Source organism: Catharus ustulatus, chromosome 1 (genome assembly GCF_009819885.2).
Source record: "Catharus ustulatus isolate bCatUst1 chromosome 1, bCatUst1.pri.v2, whole genome shotgun sequence".
In the NCBI taxonomy this organism is placed as follows: Eukaryota; Metazoa; Chordata; class Aves; order Passeriformes; family Turdidae; genus Catharus; species Catharus ustulatus.
Window position 1 is genome coordinate 163585602 of NC_046221.1, and position 18500 is coordinate 163604101.

An 18500-nucleotide genomic window follows, 5' to 3' on the forward strand; every position below is an offset into this window, starting at 1 on the left:
TTCTTCATCCCAATCCTTCAACTTGCAAAGTTGGAAGGAGGAAGGAATCCTCCAGAAAAACTGGGAGACCTGTCGGATGCGTTAGGTCTCATCCCTGGCTTTGCTAAACCCTTCTGTAGTGCAGACTGGGTTTAGCCCCTTGGTTTTAAGGACTAAATCCCATTTTGGGGTATTTACTGGGGGTTATTTCTGTGGCACTTGATGGTGGTGGTGGAAAGAGATGGGATGGAATGGGATGGGATAATGGGATGGGATGGGACAGAACAGATTCCTGAACTTAATGATCCACATATCCCAGATTCTGGGTAAAATTTACAGACCTCGTGGGACCTCAGAATCTGGTCTTGGGATTTTCCCAACTCCGTGAATTTCCTAAATTTGCTCCAGGTTTTGTCACCTTTTACAGGTGTCCCATGTGACACAACAATTCCCATGTAACACAGTAATTCCTGGGGTCTGGTCTGGTTTGATCTCGTAGGTCCCTTCCAGCTTGGGAAATTCCATGATTCCCTAATTCCCTGCCATATCCATTATCCTTATTGCTGGTGACTTAATCTGGTAGGAGTCTGGGTGCAGCATTCAGTCTGGAAATTCCTGGAATCATGGGAGATGCATGGGAGAATCATGCATTGCTGAGAGTGCAGGTTTTGGGTCTTGTTCCATAATTTTGGTGAGATTTTGGGTAAATATTGCATTGGTTGGATTTTTGACCTACTTAAAAACCAATATTTGTCCCAAATCCTTGTTTTGTCCCAAATATGAGCTTTGGACATGGATTTGGTTCCAAGGCCACACAAAATTCCTTAGAATCCTTTTTTTTAAAAAAACCAGCATCAAAATGATTGCACCTCAGGGTATTCAGGCTCAACTGAGAAGCTCCAAGAAGGAAAACACATGGAATTTGGAGTCACCAGCCTGGTTCTGGTGGAGTTGGGTGAACTCAGAGAGTGTTGTACTGCTTTAATTCTCCCTCCCTGGGCATCTCTGTGTTTAAACAAAGGTCTGAATTATTTCCTCTCAAAATAAAGAGGTGGTGCCAAGCAACAGCCGTAACTTTATCCCTGATGTTCCCAAGATCCCAGGTGACAGACAAACGAGCCCATCCCGGCCTCTTTAAATCATTGCCGTGGTGTTGATTGATCAGTGACAGGAGAGACGAGACAAAAGGCCCTCCTGAATATTTGATTCCTCATCCTCTCAACATTCCAGTTTATCCAGGTGAAAGGTTAAGTGGGGACAGAGAAAAAAAAAACAAAAAACAAACAAAAAAAACCCCAGGAAAAGTTAAAATTTGTGGCTCTGCTCTTGCTTGAGGACTCGAAATTTTATCCCAGGTCTCAGTTGGAGAAATGAAAGTTAAAGTTGTGAACCCCTCTGAGATTGCCTCACCCCCTTGGAATGGCTCATCCCAGGATGTGGCGGGTGGAACAAGGCGGGCATTGAGGGAGTGGGTTCTTGGCCAGATGTTTCCAGGGAGTTTCACAATAGTCCTTTCATTTCCTGGGCCCAAGTTCCAACTGGAGGGAGGATTGTGGTGGTTGATGGAGCTGCTGGGTGGGAGGCTCCTCATGGGAGTGAAAATCCCAGGGCAGGATAAAAGAGGTGTCTCTGAACTGTTGGGAGTTCTGTGGAGGAGGGAATTAATATCCTCTGATGAATTCTGTAGAAAAAAAGAAAAATATAGTCCTGACTTCCTTTATCTTTGGGGGACTTGGGAGAAAATGCTCCATGGGTTGAATTTCTGAGGTGACATTTGTCCAAGGTGTTCGTTTTATCTCGGATTTTTCTAAATCCATTTGAATTTCCTAAATTTGAAAATTTTGGAAATTTCCTAAATTAAGAAATTTTGCTCCAGGTTTTGTCCTTATACAGTTGTTACAGGTGTTCCATGTAACGCTGTAATTCCTGGCACTTGGATCTTGTTGATCTTTAAGTTGATCCAAACCATTCCGTGGTTCCTTCCAGTATTTCTCCCAAATTCCTTCCTTGAAGGTCCCTCCTAGAAGTTGTTCCAGATGCTTTGAAGCCCAAGGTGTGAATTCTTTTCTGTTATTCATCCATGGAGAAAGTGGTGGAAGGTCCACAGATAATTTGGAGAGCCCATGGAATCTCCATCCCTGGACATATCCAGACTCCAACCAGACACTATCCTGATCCATCTGCTCTGGATGGACCTTCCATGAGCAGGAGGGTTGGATTAGGTCATCTCCAGAGATCCCTGCAAGCCTTAAGTGTTCTCTCATTCCATGAAAAAAAGCTGTTTTAGGATGCAGGACTCAATTTTGGGGAGTGTGCGAGCGTTTCCAACTCATCCTACCCAGGCAGGAGCTCTCCCGCTGTGTTTTTTGGGAAGGTCCCTGTGCCTCCTGTGTGGATCCACTGAGAGGAATCCTCTGGTGCTGCTTTTTGTGCCAAAGACTGAGGTTGAATTTTGGTTTTGGGCAGAAACAGAGATAAATTAGATTCCAGAGGAACATGTTTGTACTGGATGTTTGCGCCATAAACAACTTGAACAAGGATTAATTGCTTTTTTTCTTCAGGAATTATTAGGAATTTGTCTGGATAGAGGATGGTAACAACTGTTGGAAGGCTGGAGCTGCTCCAGTTGTGGAAAAGTTGGGTGATTAAGGAGTGGGGTGTTTGTGGATTGAGGAGGATGATGGTTCAGTGAATCCAGAGAGACTCAAAACTTCCCAGGATGGGAATTGGGAATGTCACAGGAGTGAGCAGGAGATGAGTTAGCAACAAGGGAGAGGACCCTGGCAAAATTTTCCCAGAAAATCCTTGGCTGCCCCATCCCTGGAAGTGTTCAAAGCCAGGTTGGACCAGGCTTGGAGCAATCTGAGATAGCAGAAAGTGCCCCTGCCCTTGGAATTGGATGATTTGAAGGCCCCATCCAACCCAAAACATTCCATAATCCTATGAAACAGCTCTGCTGCTGCCATGGCTGGAAAATTATGGAGCTGTTCCGGCCCAGGGAGGGTGTCTCCCATCTTCACTAATAAACAACTGAATTCCATGGTTTGGATGTGTCAGAACTCTTCAGATGGTACTCAGATTGCTGCCTTGCAATTCCTTGATTTTATTTCTTGTTTCCATTTCTGTGGAGAACGATTGGAGAGGCCCACGTGGATCCTCGAGCTAATGGTTGCCAGAATAAATCACGCCAGAGGTGACCCTGAGGATCCGCGTGAGCCGGAGATAGGCTTGGCCTGGAAAAATATTTAGTTTATATTGGATATTGGGAAGGAATTTTTCCCTGTGTGGTGAGGGGCTGGAAGGGAATTCCCAGAGAAACTGTGGCTGCCCCATCCCTGGAATTGTCCAAGGCCAGGTTGGACAGAGCTTGGAGCAACATGGGATAGTGGAAAGTGTGGAAAAATGGCAGGAGGTGGAACTGGATGATCCCATGGATCCAAACCATTCTGGGATTTTGGGGTTTTTTTCACCATTCCTTGCAGGAATGTCCTTAATAGGAGAAGCAGCTCCTGATGATCTACAGGAGTGGAAGTGTGGGTGCACAATTCCCCTTCTAAAATTGGATTTAAATTGGAAATGGAGTTTTATTATTCTCTCCGAGAAACTACTTTGTAGCTTCCGAGGGTGAGATGAAGAGCTCTCCCGGCTAATATCCAATAATATCCAATAAAATGGGAAGCTGTCAAGGTTAAAGGAAATCACTGTAATTAAAGGCTGCCCTTAAAAATGAAGTTGGCTTTAAAATAAGAAAATTTATGCTGCTTTCAGATATCAAACAGCCAGAACAGAGTTCAAGACTCTGCTCATTGCTTTCTTCCACATTTTTCATCATATCTTCAGGAAGAGAATTTTCACCATTGCTTAATAATTTTATCCCTGCCTTATTATTCCATAAATAAATTTAAAACTGCCGAAAAACAAAAAATTCCAAACCACCTAATTGACAAAAATTAAAAATCTAAATTTGAATCTTACAGTGCTTTGCCAGTCTCACATCAACTTTTTTTTTCTCCTATTTTGAGAACTTTTCATTTTCTTTTCTGAGAGATTTGAATCCTGACTTAACGCCAGGGAAGGGATTGTCCTAAATTTCCACACATCCCAGAGGCAGGTGAGGAAGGGGAAGCTTTTATTTTGTGCAGAGGATGAAGGACGCAGCTCTAATTCTCCCTTCGGAGCCACAGCTCTGAAATTTCCAGCGTTTTAGGAATGTCTGGGGTAATTTGAAGTTCACAATAAAATTGCGCTTGATTATTTGAGTTTTCCTCTCGAATCCCAACCCCATTTCCTGTTAATTCCATGCAGCTCCCTTGCCAGGCACGGCACCGGGGTGGAGCAGAGGAATTGTTTATGAATTCATAACTTAACAGGGAAATAAACAGTGATTTATCCATCAGAGCCTCACTCCGGAGAATTATGGATATGGATAATAAAGTGCAGGGGGAACCTTGGGATACTGATGTGAGGGGCTTGAAAAATAACGGGTATGATTTAGACCCAAATATGGGATTTTTTTTGGTGGAATTTCAGGCTCACAAAATACACCCCAAAGAGGATTTGAAGTTTCAAAGCCTCGGTGCAGAGCAGGAATCTGAAGGATTTTTTTATTTGTATCACCTGGTACTGGAGCCTCCTGAAATTATCTCGGAATTTCAATATATCCTTGGTTTGGAAGATAAAATTCTTATTTTAGAACCTAAGGGCACTTCTAAAGCACGTGACGGCGCCTCTGATGAGTTTGTTGATCAAAAAGTTGTGGCGTCGCAGAAGGAAAAGTGCAGATGATTTTAGGGAATAACAAAATATCAAAGTAGTCACTATGGGAGAGCAAGATGAATCATTAGGAGCTGGGATTGATTTCTGACAACAGAGAGATTGTGTGAAAAATGCCTAAAATTCAGAAGGAGATGGGTTGTTTTTTGCGAGTCGACCCCTGTGTTTCCATGTGTTTTCAAAAGTGATTTTTTGGGGGGCTGTTCTCTGGGCAAAAAGAATCCAAAGTTGTTTGGGGACATTGGCTGGGGTTGTGTCACATCACGTTTGGAATTAATGCAGAGTTATGGAATGGTTTGGGTGGGAAGGGACCTTCATAATCATCCCATTCTAATCCCCTGCCATGGGCAGGGGCACTTTCCACCATCCCAGGTCACTCCAACCTGGCTTTGGAGACAATTCCAGGAATAGGGCAGCCACAGCTTCTCTGGGAATTCCATTCCAGCACCTCACCACCCTCACAGGGAAGAATTTCTTCCCAATATCCCATCTATCCCTGCCCTCTGGCAGTGGGAAGCCATTCCCTGTGTCCTGTCCCTCCATCCCTTGTCCCCAGTCCCTCTCCAGCTCTCCTGGAGCCACTTTAGGCACTGGAAGGGGCTCTGAGGTCTCCCTGGATCCTTGGCTTCTCCAGGCTGGACATTCCCAGCTGTCCAGCCTGGTTCCAGTGAGTGACTCAGCCTTATCTTGTTCAGTATCTTAATTTGAGGTGATTTGCTTCTAAAAGGGAAAAAAATTAACCCTGAAAAACCCATTAGAGTATTTTTCTGACGCATGCTCAGCTCCAAGTGGGAATATGACTCCGACAATAAGATAATTGGCTTAAAGGCAGGCGGTGTTGTGAGTTCCTAATGAAATCATCCTGGAGCTGCGGGTGGTAAAGCTGGAATATCATTGTCTGTCTCAGGAATTATCCCAATTTTTATTCATAATATTCAAAGAGCTGCAGTGGAAGGAAGTTGATGTTAACTGGATGTGGAATTCCAGGTGCGGAGCTCAGGGCTCGCACCTCGGATGTCATAGAGGAGTTGCTCTGAAGAGCTTGGGATTTGGACAAAAAGGGTCCAAGAAAGTGGGGATAAATGAAATAAAATTATTAATTAGTTGTAGTTACCGTGTTGTCTGGGGTTCTTCCCTCTGAATCTACCTGAAGGAATTAATATTCTTTTAATTGGAAAGGCCTGATCAGTCAGAATTCCATACTAAAGGGGTGGATTCCATGGCTGTACAGGTGGGGAAATGAAAAAACACCTGGAGTTCACCCAAGATTGTGGTAAAGCCTTGGATGGGTGCCCAGATTGAGACCTGAATGTGACTGCAAAACTGCAAAACTCATCCTGTTTCCAAATAATTGACTATTGGCCTCACCATCACAATTCCTACCATCCAAAATCCATAATTCCATGATAAAAGCATCCAGTGAGACAACAGTTTCTAGACAGAGCTTCATGAAACTGCTGAAACTGCTTTTCCCCAGATCCTCATTTGCTGAAATGAGCACATTAACGGAGATTTTTTCCCCCTGCAGACTTCCCGGTGTCAGTTCTCCTATGGATCCCTGGCAGGGATGTCTTGTATAAATAGACTTTGACTGGTTGTTACTGGAGCTTCCAGTTCCCACGCTGATTCTTATCAAAGCAGATTAGTTTCCAGCCAAAGCTGGGTTTTTCTTTCTTTCCAGGGATTTATCACATCCAAACAAGGCCGTGGCCTAGCGGAAGTGGCCGTGTTTGTGTCCTCAGAACTCCTGAGCCTTCTGAAAATGGGATGGGGCTGTTTTATCCATCCCTGCCTCTTTGGGAAGCAGGACCTGGATGCTGTCTGGTGCACTGATTCTTATCAAGGCAGATTAGTTTCCAGCCAAAGCCGGGTTTTTCTTTCTTTCCAGGGATTTATTGCATCCAAACAAGGCTGCGGCCTAGTGGAATTTAGGAGGTCCTGAACGACTTCAAAATGGGATGGGGCTGTTTTATCCTTCCCTGCCTGTTCAGGAAGGCTGGAAACTGGACCTGAATGCTGTCTGGTGCACTGATTCTTATCAAAGCAGATTAGTTTCCAGCCAAAGCCGTTTTTCTTTCTCTCCAGGGATCTGTCACATCCAAAGAAGGCCGCGGCCTAGTGGAAGTGGCCGTGTTTGTGCCCTCAGAACTCCTGAGCCTCTTGAAAATGGGATGGGGCTGTTTTATCCCTCCCTGTGTCTTTGGGAAGACTGGAAGCAGGACCTGGACCCTGTCTGGCAGCTTTGGATAATCACTGCCTGCACGGGGGGTGAGGTTTCACCCCAATGCTTCCATTCATTCTCCTGGCCTTTGGATTGCATTGAGCAGGCGGAGGCCTGATGGCATCAGGTTGTTTATTTTTCCTGGAGTGCTTTGGCTCCGTCCCAGCACAAAGGGATCCAACCGGCTCCTCCATGGATCACCTCTTTGAGAGGCGCCCGCTGGGCTCTGCGGGAAGCTAAACCCGGAGTCGAGTTCATTTAAGGATTAAGTGTTTGCAAAATTCCTGTAATTGCCCGGCCAGACCAAAGCCAGGGAATTAAACCAGGATAACACAACCCTCCCGTGGATATTTGAAGCCCTGATAGCATCAGGACCCAGGGACGCCACAACTTGTGGTTGGAAGAGCCATTAAGGAGATTTTCCTGCTTTTCCAGTTGTCAACCTCTCTCTCTGAAGCCAAAAGCCCCCAGTTTGGCCAAGAAAAGTCCTGTCTTTGGGAAATCTCCTGCTTTCTTCTGTCTGAGGGTCTGAGTTGCTTCCTGTATTTTTTTCATTTGGAGGGGAATTGTTTCACTTCTAAATCTGATGTTTGTGATTATTCTATAGGAGATGCTGTTAAATAATACTGGGAAACAAAACTGGGTGGAAAGCTGGTGCTCTTTTTTTCCCTCTTTAAATTATCCAAGGTAAGCGGGGTTTCCTTAGGATGCAGAAATCCAGGGGGAAAAAGCCATGGAATGCCTTGGGTTGGAAAGGGATCTTCAAGACCATTTCATTCCACTCCCATTCCATGGGCAGGGACACCTTCCACTATCCCAGGTTGCTCCAAACCCCCGTCCAACCTGGCCTTGGACACTTCCAGGGATGGGACAGCCACAGCTTCTCTGGGTTCCTCCAAAAACTGATTTCTTCCAACCCCTTATCCTTCTGCTTCTTCCTACTTATCCCATGGTATGTGCTTAATTCCTGATGTCAAACTGGAAATAAAATTCTAGAAATGGATAAAGCTCCTCTGTGGAGATCACAACCCCTGTGGAATCAGGGAATTATGCATTTTTTGCATAATAAAAATCTTGAGATCCACTCACTGACGTTGTCGTGGGTGTTGATAAAAGCTCGTTTTCCTCAGGGGCGATGCCATCCGCGGATGCAGTTTTCCCTCGGAACTTCCGTGGGGAACAACACTTGGCAGCCACCAGGGCCTGAAGTAACGTCACAGAAATGAATAAAACCATCTCCCTCCCCTTGGGTGGCCAAACACTTTCTGACCTCTCCCAGTTCCAGTTGTGCTCTGTAAATATTACAGAATATTATTATTTGTAAGCGGTTGAGTTCCAACAGGACATGAAGTGGTTCCAGGACAAATTCCCTTTCAGGGGCGTGGATTTAGGCATCTGCCACCCTCCCAGGGAAGAATTCCTTCCCAATATCCCACCTGTCCCCGCCCTCTTGTTGGAGGAAGCCATTCCCTGTGTTCTATCACTTTTCCAAAGTGAATTCCCTCTCCAACTCTCTCATTTAGTCACCAGAAGGATTTATCATGATATTGATTTATCAGGAGTTATCAGGAAAACTCACAGGCTTGGTTTCCAGAAAATATTTCCAGGCTTTTGAGGAAAAATCCTCGTCTCCAAAAAAATATAACAGATCTGTGAACAGAATTTATATTCCCTTCATTAAAATCATTATAGAAAAATTTTGGAAGCAATTCCGACCCTTTCCTTGATCCACCAAGTCTGAGTTGGACTGGGAAAACTCGTTTCACCAGTTGAGGTTTGCCAAGGGGAGGAATCTCTGCATTCCCTGTGTCACTCTCATCAAAACGTTTGCCTGTTTTTCCCGGTTTTGTTCTTTTTCCCATTAATCCGTTATTTCTGATGGGCTTCTCTGGGAAGAAACTGCACGTTCCTCACTGGGAATGGCTGTCCCTGGGGAGTTTTTGGAATCTCCGTGCTCCAAATCCATGCTTGGTGCCTGGGATTTGATAGCAGGGCTCACACAGCAAATTATCTTCCCTGGCAATCAAGTATGAAACACTCAGAGCGATCCAAATTAATGGATGGGATGAAATGAAATTAATGGGATGGGATGAAGGTCAGGAGGATTCAGATGCAGACTCAGCTCTTGCTTAACTATTTTAGGCCACGCTTAAGTGGGTTGACACCATGACCCTGAGCTTCAAGGCGTTGGGTGTTGATGGTAATTCAACTCCAGGCTTTGATTTGTTGCTATTCCAGCTCTGCAATTCCAAGCTTTGAGATTTCTGGAGTTTCATCTAGTCCTGGGGAGGTGAAGGTCCAGCTGATCTCTGCTGTCATCCAATAAATGTTAGGATCCTGTGGCATGAGCAGGAAAGGGAGGGAATTCTGCCCCTCTGTCCCATTCTGTTGAGATCCCACCTGGAATTCTGCATCCAGCTCTGGAGTCCAACATAAGAAGGATATAGAGCTGCTGGAGCAGATCCAGAGGAGGTCATGGAGTTGCTCCAAGAGTTGGAGAGAGGCTGGGAGGGCTGGGAATGTCCCACCTGGAGAAAGGAAGGATCCAGGGAAACCTCAGAGTCTCTTCCATTGCGTAAAGGGGCTCCAGGAGAGCTGGAGAGGGATTTGGAATGAGGGATGGAGGGACAGGACACAAGGATTGGCTTCCCACTGCCAGAGGGCAGGGATAGATGGGATATTGGGAAGAAATTCTTCCCTGTGAGGGTGGTGAGGTGCTGGAACAGAATTCCCAGAGAATGTGTGGCTGCCTCATCCCCAGAAATGTCCAATGCCAGAACAAAATCCCTGGGCCAGAACCCCCCAAACCCTGCAAAGATCCTGTTCTTTTTGTGGGATTTTGTAGCATTTCTGCAGAGTTTAATCAAGACATTTTCCCAAGCAACATTCTCCCATCTTCAATCCAGCTGACAAATCCCAAATTTCCTGACATCCCTGTAATTAGCTGCAGACAGCTGACTTGGAGTCGGACAAAAACCTGCTAAATTTGCCGCGTTCTGTGCCGTTATTTTGAGTTATTCATCTTGAAGGACTGTCCTTCACCCAGGAAGCTCAAGACGCCAGAAAGATTCCACATTCTGGGAGAAGCAGGATCAGCACTTGGCAATTTCCTGGTTTTTTATCCTGGCTCTTCATCCACAGGATCCAAATATCTCCCTGATTTTTGCTCCTGACTGCTGCAGGATGAATTTCCTGGAGGAGTTCAGCTTCTCAGGAGGGATTTGAGTGCAAGGAGCCAAATTCTCCCAGGAAAAGAGCAGATTCCTGTTTATCCCACCCCCTCCGTTCCCATTGGGAATTATGAGGTGCTACATCGTGTCCATGACCTATTTGCATGACCAAAGTTGTGGCTCAGTATCCGAGCTTTTTGGGATTAATGATTGTCTCTCATCTCATTTTCATGGATAACTGGGATGAGGTTATGTCATTACCACCCCCTTTTCCATGTGGGTGAAGAGAGGGATGTGGTAGGATCGTGGAAGCATGGAATTTGGGTTGGAAAGGATCATGGAATTCCAACCCCCAAACTGCCACGAACTCAAATTCCTCCAAACTGGCCTTGGACACTTCCAGGGATGGGGCAGCCACAGATTCTCTGGGAATTCATTCCAGCCCCTCAAAGGGAAGAATTCATTCCCAATACCCCATCTATCCCTGCCCTCTGGCAGTGGGAAGCCATTCCCTGTGTCCTGTCCCTCCATTCCTTGTCTAAATTCCGTCTCTAGCTCTCCTGGAGCCCCTTTAGGCACTGGAAGGGGTCTGAGCTTTCCCTGGATGCTTCCCATGTCCAGGATGAGAAGGAATCCCATTCTATTCCGCCCCATTTTATCCCAATCTTTTTCTTCCTGCTTCCTCTCAGTGGTTTAGGAAGGACCAAAAAGGAACAAATTCCAGGTATTTTCCTTCCCCTTTCCTTTTAGGCTTCTCCTTTTATTTTTTCCCCCCATCTATTTTTTGTGTTTCCTAATATATTTCCATCCTGATTTTCCTGCTGGTTGCCCTTTCCTTGGGATTCTTCTCCTCATCCCCAAACCTCAGTTTGGGAACTTTCAAAACCCAGTGTGAAGTTCCCTATTTTGGCAAATTGATGGAGGGGATTTGGATTACAGGGGAAAAATGCGGATAAGGGGCTTCCAAACCTTCTGGTGGTCTCTTAACGACTTTCTGGAATTCCTTCCCCTCCAGTGCCTCCCGTTTGGAGTCTCTTAAATCATTAAAAAGAAATAAAAAGTTACATAAATAAATAAATAAATAAATAAATAAATAAATAAAGAGAAGAGCGCAGGCTCTCCACGCTCCTGCCAAGTAGGTCAGCCTTTTCCCAGTTGGATGGTTGGGGAAGCGGAGACGTTATTCGGAGTGACTTTTTCCAAGGTATTTTTTTGAGGAGTTGAAGACAACTGGAAGCACGAAAGTGGTTTCAAGTGTTGCTCCAAGACTGGAGTTTTAGGGATAGAAAAATAATTCCAATTAATCAAGGCCAGATTAAAACAAATATTGGTGAAATCCAAGAAAACAAGTGACGCATTCCTGGTTTTTTCCCATGGGGGAAAAGGCTGCAGGATTGGGACATGACCTGAAAGAAGGAAAGAGTGGGGAATTGGGGCTCCATAAAATGGGACAGAGATCCCTCTGGGCATTTTAAGCTGTGGAAAACACCACCACAAGCTTTTCCCAGAAGAAAAGCTGGAATGGTTGAGCTGCCACTGTTAGATTGGGTTGTTGGTTTTTTTTTTTGTCAGAAATACAGCAAGGAAGGAATGCCTGGACATGGAATCTCCGGGATATGGAGCAACCTGGGATAGGAGAAGATGTCCCTGCACTTGGGAACAGGAGGATCTTGAAGATTCCTTCCAACCCAAACCATTCCATGGTTCTGTGACCAAACTTAAGGCTTGGGAGAACCGGATTTATAAACCGCTCTTTCCGGAAGTACCTTCTGGATAATCATGGAATGGGTTGGGTGGGAATGGACCTTAAAGCCCATTCAGTTCCACCCTTTTCCATGGGCAGGGATGCCTTCCACTATCCCAGGGTTGCTCCAAGCCCTGTCCAGCCTGGTCTTGGACACTTCAGGGATCCAGGGGCAGCCACAGCTTCCCTGAGAATTCCATTCCAGCCCCTCCCCACCCTCATCAAACACATTTACCTTCAATCTCCTCAGAATCTTCCCTTTTATTTTTTTAAGTATAAATCCATAAATCTCGTGTCTAATCCAGGCTGGTATCAACTCCCTGGAATTTCTCTGCCTGGAAGGAATAAAAAAAAGCCTCTTTCAGGAAATAATTCATTTATGCCACGGCTTCTTCCAGTTGAGAGAATCCTTAAACTCCCAATCCCTCCCCTGACGCAATTTTAATTTCGTATTAAACCACTCTGGATAAATTGTCACTCTGAAAATTTTTTAGGCAGAAAGAGACATCAGGAAGAAGAATACGGAGCATTAAAAATTGATTACATGGTGTCATTTCTAGACTGAGCTATTAAATATTTAGGATTCGGATCTCAGATTTGATCTTGATTTCTCCACAGCTCTTAGGCTTTCCAAGTCTTTTCCAAATTGCTTTTTCCTGGGGAAAACAGGATTTTACCTTGCATGGAGTTCACCTGGTGTCTTGGCAGGGGAACCTCTGCTTGTGTCAATTCTTTTTTTTCCCTTTTTTTTTTTCTTTTTGGAGCCTTTTCTCCACCGCCTTCCCAAACCATCTGCTACAGCTGCAAGTTCAGAACTAAAGTGAGTTCTGAAACTTCCTTTTCAAAGGAAACACACTTCCTTTTTTTTTTTTTTTTTTTTCCCTTTATTAGTTTCTCCCTGAAAAAAAGCTGGATCTGAGGCCAGTCTTGTCTTAAACATCAGGATTTGGGAATAACTCATGGGGTCCCCTCCTGCCTGTAATGGCCCCATTCAAGTTCTTGGAGCAGCCCTGAAGTGGGAAGATCAGAAACTTTCCAGGGGGAAAAAAAAGGGAATAAAACAAGAAAACCCCAAATAACACCACCAAAAAAAGGCAACCCCTTGTTTCCCGTCTTCCAGCTAATTAAACTCTTCTGAAAAAGCTGGAAAAAAAACTCCTCTGTGGTTCCTTTCTGTTGCAAAATCCCGGGGGAGGCTGGATCGGGGAGGGCAGCGCCGTCACCCACACGGCTCCGGAGGGGAGGGCTCTCTGCCAGGCCCTCTGGAGACTCCTTCTCCTCGGGAAAGGCGTGCGGAGGCTCGCTCTCGGATTTGGGAATCACCCCCCAAATTAGACCCTTCGGGGTGGATGCGGCGTCAACGGAGAGAGGAGGGAGAAGGTGGCCCCGGAGTGTCCTGAGGAGCCCCGGAGGGATGGTGGGAGATGGCAGATGAAGGAATGATGGGATCTCTCCGTGGAAGGAGGTGGGCGTCGGGCTCGGCGGCACCGGGCGCGGGTTTGGCGCGGTTGTTTTTGGCAGATTTTGGGATTTTTTCCTGCTTCCCTGGGCTCAGTGACGCTTCGGGAGGAGAAAACTTGGGTAATAAAAGATGTAGTTGTTGAGTGGTTTGGGTTGGAAGGGGATTTAAAGCTCATTAAATTCCACCTTCCAACCTTCCAAAATCCCAGGTTGCTCTTAGCCTCATCCAAGCTGGCCTTGGACACTTCCAGGGATGAATTCCCTGGGAATCCCATTCTAGGGCCTTTCCCATTCTCCCAGGGAAGAACTTCCTCTCTAATTTCCCACTCAAACCCGTCTTTCCCAGTTTCGTGCTGCCCCAAAAGCTCCTCGGTGCCACCCTGCAGGCTGTAATTCCCAAATTTCCCTCTTTGAATTTAGAATCAGCCTCAGGGAGAGCAGGAATGACAGGAGGGGATATCCAGAGTCCCTTTCCCTGGGCAGGTGGTGCAGTTTTGACAGCTCCTCGACTGAGCTGCTCTTCCATCCTGAAATTCCTGCAGAGCACAATTTTCCTGCTGTTTTTGGTGCTGATTATCCGTTTTCCGTGTTTTTGGGGTTTTTTTACCCCGATGTTCTGATTAGGATCGTGGTTCTGGGGAATTTGTGCTTAAAGCAAGGCAGGAGAATGTCAAATATTCCTTCATATTTAATGCTTCCCATTAAACCTTCACACAGTCAACTCCCAAACACACCCAGGACTGACAGATTTTGGGAATGGTTAAGGATTATTGGGATCAAAACACTCCCTGGCGGTGGGACAGCTTTATCCAAGCCCTTTTCCATGCGGAATGAGGATGGAAAAGGGCTCAGAGAAACACTGAAGGCTCTTGTTCCCATCCTGGCGGATGCGGTCAAGGGCTGTGCTCCGTACGAAATTATCCTAGGAAAAAAAGAAATCTGCTCTATCCTAATTTATGCTAATGAGGGGAGCGCTCATCCCGTCTCCAAGCTCTTCCCTGGCGCGTGTGTCACCGTCTGGAATGCTTTTCTTGGGATTGGGAATGTTTTCCTGGTGAGCTGGGACCAGGGGAATGAGCTGAGGGGGGAGGTTTTTTGTGCTCTTAATTTGAGAGTCGACGGCGCTTTTTTTCGTGCTCTAATCAAGAAGGTTTTGATGCCGTAATTAAAAACGTGGAGTTAATGGGTGTTCCGCGGGATGTAAATTCACCGGGAAAATCCGGAGTCAAAAGAACTTCGGAGACCAAAGCGCTTTTTTGTCTATTGTAATTAGGGGTGTGGTGCTTAGGGAATATTAATTAGCCCCACGGGGGAGGTTGAGGAGCCAGGAAAATGCTGCCTCCGCCCCTAATTCCCAGTGGGAGTTCAGGAGCTGCTGGATGAGCCAGGCCTGGGAGATGGAAAAGACCACAGAGACTTGGGAAGAGAAGGGTATCCCCAGTCCTCCTCCTTTGAAAACAAACAAACAAAAGGAAAAACAACCAAACAAATCCGATTTCGGGAGCTGGGCGCGACTTTCTGTGGGAGCTGGGTTTGCCGAAGGAATTTAAATCTGTGGTTCCCCCCGGGAATTATGGTTGTTGGTTTTGTTGGAATGGCAAATTTGGGATGATTTGTAGCTGGGAGAGCTGGAGAGGGACTTGGGACAGGGCACAGGGAATGGCTTCCCACTGGGAAAGGGGAGATTTGGGTGGGATATTGGAAAATGGGGGCAGAGGGTCAAGTTTAGGTGAATTTTTTTAAAAGCAAATAAATCATAGACTGGGCCAGGTTGGGACATCAAAAGATCCAAGGTTTTATGAGAATGGGGCAACTGTAGGAAAAACTCTTCGAATGAGAGCCCTGGAAATTAAAAAGAAACCAGAAAATCTGAATAAAAGCTGATTTTTACACCAATAAAGGAGGCAAAGATCCAGGTGATTGTCGCGGCAACCTGGGATTTTTTTGAGGGGAAAAAAATGTGTTGGATGGTTGGAAAATATTAATAAAGGAGAGGAAAACAGGCTGGGAAAGCTGGGAAGGATCCAGGGAGACCTTGGAGTCCCTTCCAGTGCCTAAAGGGGCTCCAGGAGAGCTGGAGAGGGAATTTGGACAAGGGATGGAAGAACAGGACACAGGGAATGGTTTCCCACTGCCAGAGGAGAGGGATGTTTGGAATATTGGGAAGGAATTCTCTGTGCTGGGCTGGGAATAGAATTCCCTTTTTTTCCCTGAACTTTCCATTAGCAACTTCTAGAAGAGAAGAAATCCTTTCCTAGCAAAAGCAGTGGATATTTCTCTTTTTGCCTTAAAACCAATCCAGGGAATTCTCAAATCCTATGTTCTCCAAAAGATCAGAGTAAGAGATGAGTTTGTCACTCATTGAACCTCAGATCCCATTTTTGGGGGTGTTTTTTTTAAGGAAATACTAATTTCCCTGGCACCTGCTCCCTGTTTTCCTCAGGGATCTGATTATCCCAGTTTTTCCTCCTGCACTGTCTACAGAGCCGGTGGGCAGCCATGGGAGGGGACAGAGGACAGGAGATGTCCCTGGGGTCACCACTGTGTCCTCCCTCCACTTCATGCTTCCCATCCTAGATCCAAACTGGGCTCTGACATCTCCTTGGTCTCCTAAGAGTTCAGGAGGAAAACCTCAGGTTTGGCATTGAAACCTCAGGTTTGGGGTAAGCAACTTTAGGCTTAGGATCAAAGCCTCAGGTTTAGGGTCAAAACTTTAGTTTAGGGTCAAAACTTCAGGTTTGGGATCCAAACCTCAGGTTTCATGTTCAGAGTCTGGACCACTTGGACTCAAGTTTGTTTATTTTTGTGAATTTATTTATTTTGTGGAATCAGTGGTCAAAAAACACTTCCAGGATCATCGAGTTCAACTTGTAACCCAATCCCACCATGGTGATTGCCATTCCAAGGTCTTTCCATAAACACCTCCATGGATAGTCATTCCCATTCCAAGGCCTAATCCCACTTTTTATGAGGAAGTTCCAGCCAATCTCCAGCCTTATCCAGGTTTAGGTCAGAGGAGGTTGGACATGTCCTAAGGGATGTGGCAGAAATGGGGAAAAGCCAGTGCTGGGGTGGTCTGTGATTCTTGGAATTATTTGGGAATGACTTGGCTTCGCACTCCAATGGGGAAAAGTTCCCAGGGTGGAGGAGTTGGTGGAAAACATGGAATCTCATGGAATCGAGGAGTTGCTGAGGTTGGAACTGTTGGAGGTCATGCTGTTCACCCCTCAGGGTCCTCTGGAGCAAGGCTGTATCCAGACTAATATAATTAAATAATAAGTAAATTATTCAGGAATACTTGGGAATGGGAAGAGCTGTTGGACAGACTTAAGCACATCAGAATCCCTTAATAGGTCTGCTCTGAGGTCATTAGTGTGGCACTAACGAACATAATCCCATTAATGAGGAGGAAAAAGCCCCAGGAATTGGTTCCTGGAAGTTGCACCGAGGATTCCACATCTTCTCCCTGTAGAGAGATCAGCCTTGGAATCACAGGAATAAATGATCCTGCTGATCCCATCTAGGCTCCAAGTCCTGCACACCCTGGCCTTGGGCACTTCCAGGGATTCTGGGCTAGCCTCAGATTCTCTGGAAATTCCATCCCAGCCCCTCGCCACCCTCACAGCCAAGAATTCCTTCCCAATATCCCACCTAAATTTCAACTTTTCTACTGGGAGGCCATTCCCTGTGTCCTGTTCCTCCATCCCTTGTCCCCAGTCCCTCTCCAGCTCTCCTCAAGCCCCTTCAGGCGCTGGAAGGGGCTCTGAGGTTTCCCTGGATCCTTCCCTTCTCTAGGCGAACATTCCCAGCTCTCCCAGCCTCTCTCCAATCCTTGGAGCACCTCCACAGTGTCCTCTGGATCTGCTCCAACATCCCCACATCCTTCTGCTGTTGGATCCCAGAGCTGGATGCAGAATTCCGGCAGAGGGGAAGAATTCCCCCCTTTCCCCCTCTAAAATGTTTTCCATCCCCGTTGCAACCACAGGAGAAACAGGATTGGATAAAATGGGATCAGGATCATCCCCCCTTCTCCCCCCGCTTCCTATGCTTTCCAAGTATTTCCCTGCCTGACTCAACTAATAAATATCCAGGATTTATTATAATTAATTCTGAACACGCCCTGGAGTTGCACAGGTGCCCGGAGTCTCACTCCCTGGGCACTTGGAATTAATTTGCAAGGATTTATTCCATGCCTGGGCTTGACACGGAAGTGCTCCAGTCTTCGGCACATTCCCAGATTTTTCCTGGAATGCTAAACCATAGAAAGCAGAGTGAAAAGGGAAGTGATTTGCATGTGGTTACCTAAAGAAGCTGTGGAAAATTAGGGATTTAACAGCACTGGGAGAGCTGGAAGTGTACCAGGGATGTGAATTCCCATGATCCAAAGGCTTTGGGAATTGTTCTCTGAGAGGGTTCCCCTCAAGGTGATCCAGGAGACCTGGAAAGGGATTTTGGAAAAGGGATGGAGGGACAGGACGCAGGGAGTGGTTTAAGCTGGCAGAGGGAATTTGGGATATCGGGAAGGAATTCTTCCCTGTGGGTGGTGAGGGCCCTGGAATGGAATTCCCAGGGAGTCTGTGGGTGCCCCTGGATCCCTGGAATTGTCCAAAGCCAGTTTGGATAGGACTTGGAGCAGCCTGGGATAATGGGGAGTGTCCCTGTCCATGTGAAAAGGTGGAACTGGATGGGATCATCTTCCAAGGTCTCTTCTAACCCAAACAATTCCATGATTCCATGGACTTCACCTTCTGTCTGCAGATTTCACAAATATTCCAGAAAATGATGGTTCTGGCTGGAAAAAACAAACAAACAAACAAGCAGGGAAATATCCATTAAATCTGGGGAAACAAGGAAGGGGTATGCACTTCCTAGGAATTCTTTGCCAGAGCCTGGAAAAATCCTACAGGGAAAGGTGCCACAGGGAATTATTTTCAGCTGAAGGGGAAATCTGCGACTCAGAGTGCCAAAGTTCAGGGTTTTTGCTGGGAAAATCCTTAGGAAATGGAGCTACCAGCCTAGTTCCCTTGTCCACCATGCAATTCCTCATGTCTCCATTCCATATTCCTTCTTTTTTCCTATTTCCTTATTTGTCCAGGATTTTTCCTTGCTTAACATCCTTTAATCCCAGTCTTGTATCAAAAAAATTGACTCG

At 46.0% G+C, this 18500-nt stretch overlaps 1 protein-coding gene across 4 annotated transcripts in view; it reads left to right on the forward strand.

Moving 5' to 3' along the window:
* The window catches only part of ARHGAP39 (Rho GTPase activating protein 39), a 96409-nt gene that overhangs the window by 25071 nt on the left and 52838 nt on the right, over positions 1 to 18500 (forward strand). For 3 of the 4 annotated variants that reach the window (XR_004418453.1, XM_033064810.1, XM_033064788.1), the window contains exon 1: positions 13297 to 13352. The exons of the other annotated variant lie outside the window; for it this stretch is intronic. Coding sequence is in view for 2 of the 3 variants with exons in the window: in XM_033064810.1 (XP_032920701.1) it covers positions 13312 to 13352 (41 nt within the window). In the remaining variant the exon portion in view is untranslated. Of the gene's footprint in view, positions 1 to 13296; positions 13353 to 18500 lie in introns of those variants that run through there. 4 annotated transcript variants of the gene reach the window in all.